This window comes from Phoenix dactylifera, chromosome 17, assembly GCF_009389715.1.
Source record: "Phoenix dactylifera cultivar Barhee BC4 chromosome 17, palm_55x_up_171113_PBpolish2nd_filt_p, whole genome shotgun sequence".
Classification (NCBI taxonomy): Eukaryota; Viridiplantae; Streptophyta; class Magnoliopsida; order Arecales; family Arecaceae; genus Phoenix; species Phoenix dactylifera.
Window position 1 is genome coordinate 421,007 of NC_052408.1, and position 4,095 is coordinate 425,101.

The 4,095-nt window shown below is 45.1% G+C and overlaps 1 protein-coding gene across 1 annotated transcript; it reads right to left on the reverse strand.

Moving 5' to 3' along the window:
- Nucleotides 1-263: 263 nt before the first annotated feature.
- Nucleotides 264-4,095, reverse strand: LOC103715077 (probable methyltransferase PMT16). Its single transcript, XM_026807678.2, has 5 exons — nucleotides 3,135-4,095; nucleotides 1,309-1,519; nucleotides 906-1,203; nucleotides 433-825; nucleotides 264-352 (listed from the first exon to the last, which is right to left on the reverse strand). The coding sequence occupies exons 1-5, from the start codon at nucleotides 3,828-3,830 to the stop codon at nucleotides 271-273; spliced, it is 1,680 nt and encodes a 559-aa protein (XP_026663479.2). The 5' UTR covers nucleotides 3,831-4,095; the 3' UTR covers nucleotides 264-270.

The window sequence follows — 4,095 nt, forward strand, 5'->3', positions numbered from 1 at the left end:
AGAGATTGACCAATTTTACAGCAAACAAAAGCTTCTCCCTTTGCAGCGGGCCGTCTTCATGGTCCACAATCCGAGTATCCCACCTCATGCCATCTGTAATGCTCTTGATCCCGACCAGAATATCGACATCATCTCTAAAGATCACCGTGCCTTCTGGCCTTAAGATCCTATCCATCTCCAACAAAATATCCTCCATCTCACATCTGAATGGCAGTTTGCAGCACGTTAGGATCAATCCAAACTAAAATTTTAGCTTACAGCATCCTTTAACTACCTGTCTTTGTAAAGGGTGAACACCAAGTCAGCATGGAGGAGATCATAAGTCCTGGGATAAGTAGACATGGCTTCACACCTACAACCAAAGGAAACATTTATGATTTAAAGAATCACAGGAGGAATCGCTTCAGCAACTCTCTCAAGTTGAGAACTCACCAATCATGATACGTTCCAATTAATCCACGCTCATAGATGACTCCAAGGGTGTCAGCCGTCGCAATGGTCGGAACCATGTTCATGACCCACACTGGGTCATCAATCAGCGCAGTAGCAAATCCTCCAAGCCCTGAATTCATGTCGAGTAGATTGCGATACCGCCCTTTCTGCGTTAATTCTGTACTTGCTTCCTTGTAGTACCTCACTCTCCTCTTCCACAGCTCAGTATCCTTCAAGAACATCTTGGGTGCAACACCATTGATGCTTCCACTACCGATCCTTGGCGGCACTGCCATCAGTCTCTTAGGCCATTTCTTCAGTTCTCCTCCCGCTTTCTCTTGCATTCCAGCCACCTCAGGCTGGGGAGTGATGCAGGCTTCCATTTTTGTGTACCTTAAAAGAATTCAGTCAGAACTTACTAACAGTAGCTTTAGCAAGCTCAAGCCGATAAAGTTTCGTAGCCACAAGTATACCATGCAGCATCCGGGTCTTGAGCTGAGCAGAACCCCGGCATCAGCGAGGCCTTTCGGGTAGCATTGCATTCGATATGGTTGGCGGGCTTCTGCCATATTGCGATGTCTCCCTTCTCCTTCAGCTTCTTCCAGCAGAGGCTCCTTGCGATGGCTTCGATGGTGGATTGCAAAGCCCTTAGATCTTTCTGTTTCATCTGCCAGCCTTTCCAGTGTTGCTTCCAATTGATTGGTGGCCCTGAAAGAATCCAGTACCCCCCAGGCCGAAGGATTTGGTCGATCTCAATTAGGTAGAGCCCGTCTGTATCGAAGCATGACAAGGATTGTAAACATCAGCAATGATGATTCTTAGAGGCCAAAGGAGATCAAAAGGTGGTGGAAGAGGGGAGTGAGATAACGGTAATACCATAGAGGTGCCATGGAATGAGGCAGCGAGAGCAGTGGGCCATGTCGAAGGCCCTCGAGGGGTAGGGGAGGCGATCGGTGGCGAAGATGCCAAGCATCGCAGGGACGCCGCGCTCGAGGGCGAGCTGGACCTGAGCCTTGTGGCTGTCCCTCGGTGCAAAGGACATGGTAAGGATGCTCCGAGATAGAAGGTAAGCTCCCCAGCTAGCTACCTTTACAACATGACAAGGTAAGAAATCTATAACATTCAAACGAAAAAAATGAAACATAGAAAAAGAAAGAAGAAATTAAGAAGAAAAAGAAGATTAGAAATATTGATTTTTCCTTGGGTTTTTTCTTTCTCTCTCTCACTCCTTTTCCATTGGAAGCCCAGCAGGAAGGAGGAGCCTTCATTGCATGCATGTAAGTTGTTTTTGAACAGATATGTATGCGAACTGTTCATGGATGGGCCCTCACAAATTTGGTACTTAGAAAACAGGATTTTCTGATTATGAAGCATATATTTGTTCCTTGGAAATAACTGCTAAAATAACAGCTTTGATCTGTCACCTTCTGTAAAACTTTAAGTAGCACAGCTATCAGCACTTGCATATTTCCTGGCCATGCTTTCTACTAGTCCACAATGTTAGTAAATCTAAAAATGATTATTTTCCTAGCTCTATGTAGTTTGTTTCCTCAATTTTCTTTTGTTGCATGCCAGCTATGAGAGGAATTCTCATGCTACTAGGATTGAACCTATAAACTGGCAGCCATTTTTAGTCCACAACATGGATCCACAACAAGTGAAATTTGTTTGGACTGGAGTAGAAGGGTAGAAATAGCTTCTTGGTTTTTTTGGTAATTAGAAATAGCTAATTGTTTATCAGGATAACTTATCAATAATGATGATATACAACTATGGTATTACAAATTTTCAGGGAACTTACCCCTCAGTTCTTTGTTGGGATGTTATTTGAATGGTTAGCTGATGCAAAATTAGTATTTTATATTTACTTCTAATACAAATTGCACACTTCACATCTACATAATTAGGCATATTTTATATGTAATTATGTTTGTTCTACAAACAGATATTCCAGCTTTGTACATGGAAGAGGAATTAAACATAAAATGGCGTCAAAATTCTACAAAGAAAAAAAAATCATCAAAATTAAGGATTAGAAATAAAAATTTCAGCCAAGAGGTATTAAAGGTTAAATGGCAGCCAAGTTGAAAGGAAGTTGAGCTAATATGTACACATCATACGGTTTCTTATTATCTTTTCCTTCTTCCAAAAGAATTCTAGAAACTCATCAATCTTTACAAATAATGTTACGTAATCAGGATTATCCTTTAATTATGGCATGATAATGATACTGATATGGGGGATCAAACTGATTCTCCAAATCTTCATCAACATAGTATCAAAGCCCACTGATCTTTTTCTGCCTAACAAAACCTCCATGCTCTTATTTATTAATACGAGTATCATCCCTCGTTCCGGATTTTGTCCCTTGGACACTACAATTGAGAGAAGGTGTTGAGGAACACAAGTTCAGGGTTATATTTATCCTCAATTATACTGATTTTCTTTCTATAATCTCAAAAATATTAGGAAAACAATTTCATCTCTCCCAAAATATCCTTGAAACATATGTTTCTATGTCAACCATTAAGGATAAAATTAGTATTTTTATCCCTAATAAATCATCCATGGTCATATTTGATGCCAAAAAAAATTGGGTTTACCCCATGAACGACATTATCAGATATATGTGGGACAAAACTACCACGAAGAAGAATAAGTATAAGGATAAATAAGCAAATAAATTAAAGAACTAAACCCACCCCGCATCCGGCGTCCAGCGCTGTCCTGATGGACCCATCACGAAGAGGAATCAGCCGTTCGATCTCCTTGATATAAGCGTCGGCTCCCCAAGGAAACGTCGTCCCGCCGCCGGGGAACCGAAAGCGGTCGCCTTCCACCCCGACCCAGTTTTGCTTCCCCTTGTCCACTACCAACTTCGGGTGCGGCACGTTCGCGAACCACGCCGCGTCCCGGCTTTCCGGCCACGGCAGCGGCCGTTGGTACCCCGCCGGCGGCGGCACCAGGCATCGAAGGAGCTCGTTCTTCGCTGGGCAGTGCCGCTCCATGTGGGCGTGCCGCTCGCGCGGGAATTTCGACGAACGGCTGTGATCGTGGCATGGGGTGTAATCGGTGTACATGGCGTCGCAAACGGGAAAGTGGCGGCGGCCGGCGGCGGCGGCGGAGCCGTGGTGGGCGGTGAAGTCGACGGCGATGACGGTAGAGGAGATGGCGGTGGCGGTAGTGTTGGAGGAGGAGGAGGAGAGTTTGGTGCATGGGGGGGAGGGGTGGAGGGAGTAGGAGAAGGGGGCGGCGCCGCCGCCGGAGGTGCGCTGCAAGGCGGCGAGGAGGTACGAGGCGGAGCAGAGTAAGGCGATGAGGAGGAGGAGGGGGAGGAGGTTGGGAATCTTCTTCTGTGGATTGGAGAGAGGGGTGGTCGTGGTCGTGACGTTGAGCATTGTTGTTAGAGAAGTGCTCGACTTTTTTCTTCTTTCTGTTTTGGATGTTTGTGCGGCCCTGGAGGTTGGAAGTTTGACGCAATGGAGGAGGGGAGATGGGGAGGTGAAGGGACGAAGGAGATAGGGATTGGTATAAGGGAGGATTTTTCCTTGATGGCAAATGCATCCAAGTATATTTAGACTGTCTTTAATGCAGCTCAGTGAATGGTGATGCTTAAAGAAGCCATACTCGAGTGCATATCACATGAACAAGGTGGAAAAAAAA

Bases quoted from the DNA above. Each gene is read 5' to 3' on its own strand.
- LOC103715077 (XM_026807678.2), bottom strand. From the start codon at position 3,830: ATGCTCAACGTCACGACCACGACCACCCCTCTCTCCAATCCACAGAAG. The intron at 1,520-3,134 runs GTGGGTTTAGTT...CATGTTGTAAAG, and splicing joins CGCTGGACGCCGGATGCGGG to GTAGCTAGCTGGGGAGCTTA. The intron at 826-905 runs GTATACTTGTGG...AATTCTTTTAAG, and splicing joins CAAGACCCGGATGCTGCATG to GTACACAAAAATGGAAGCCT.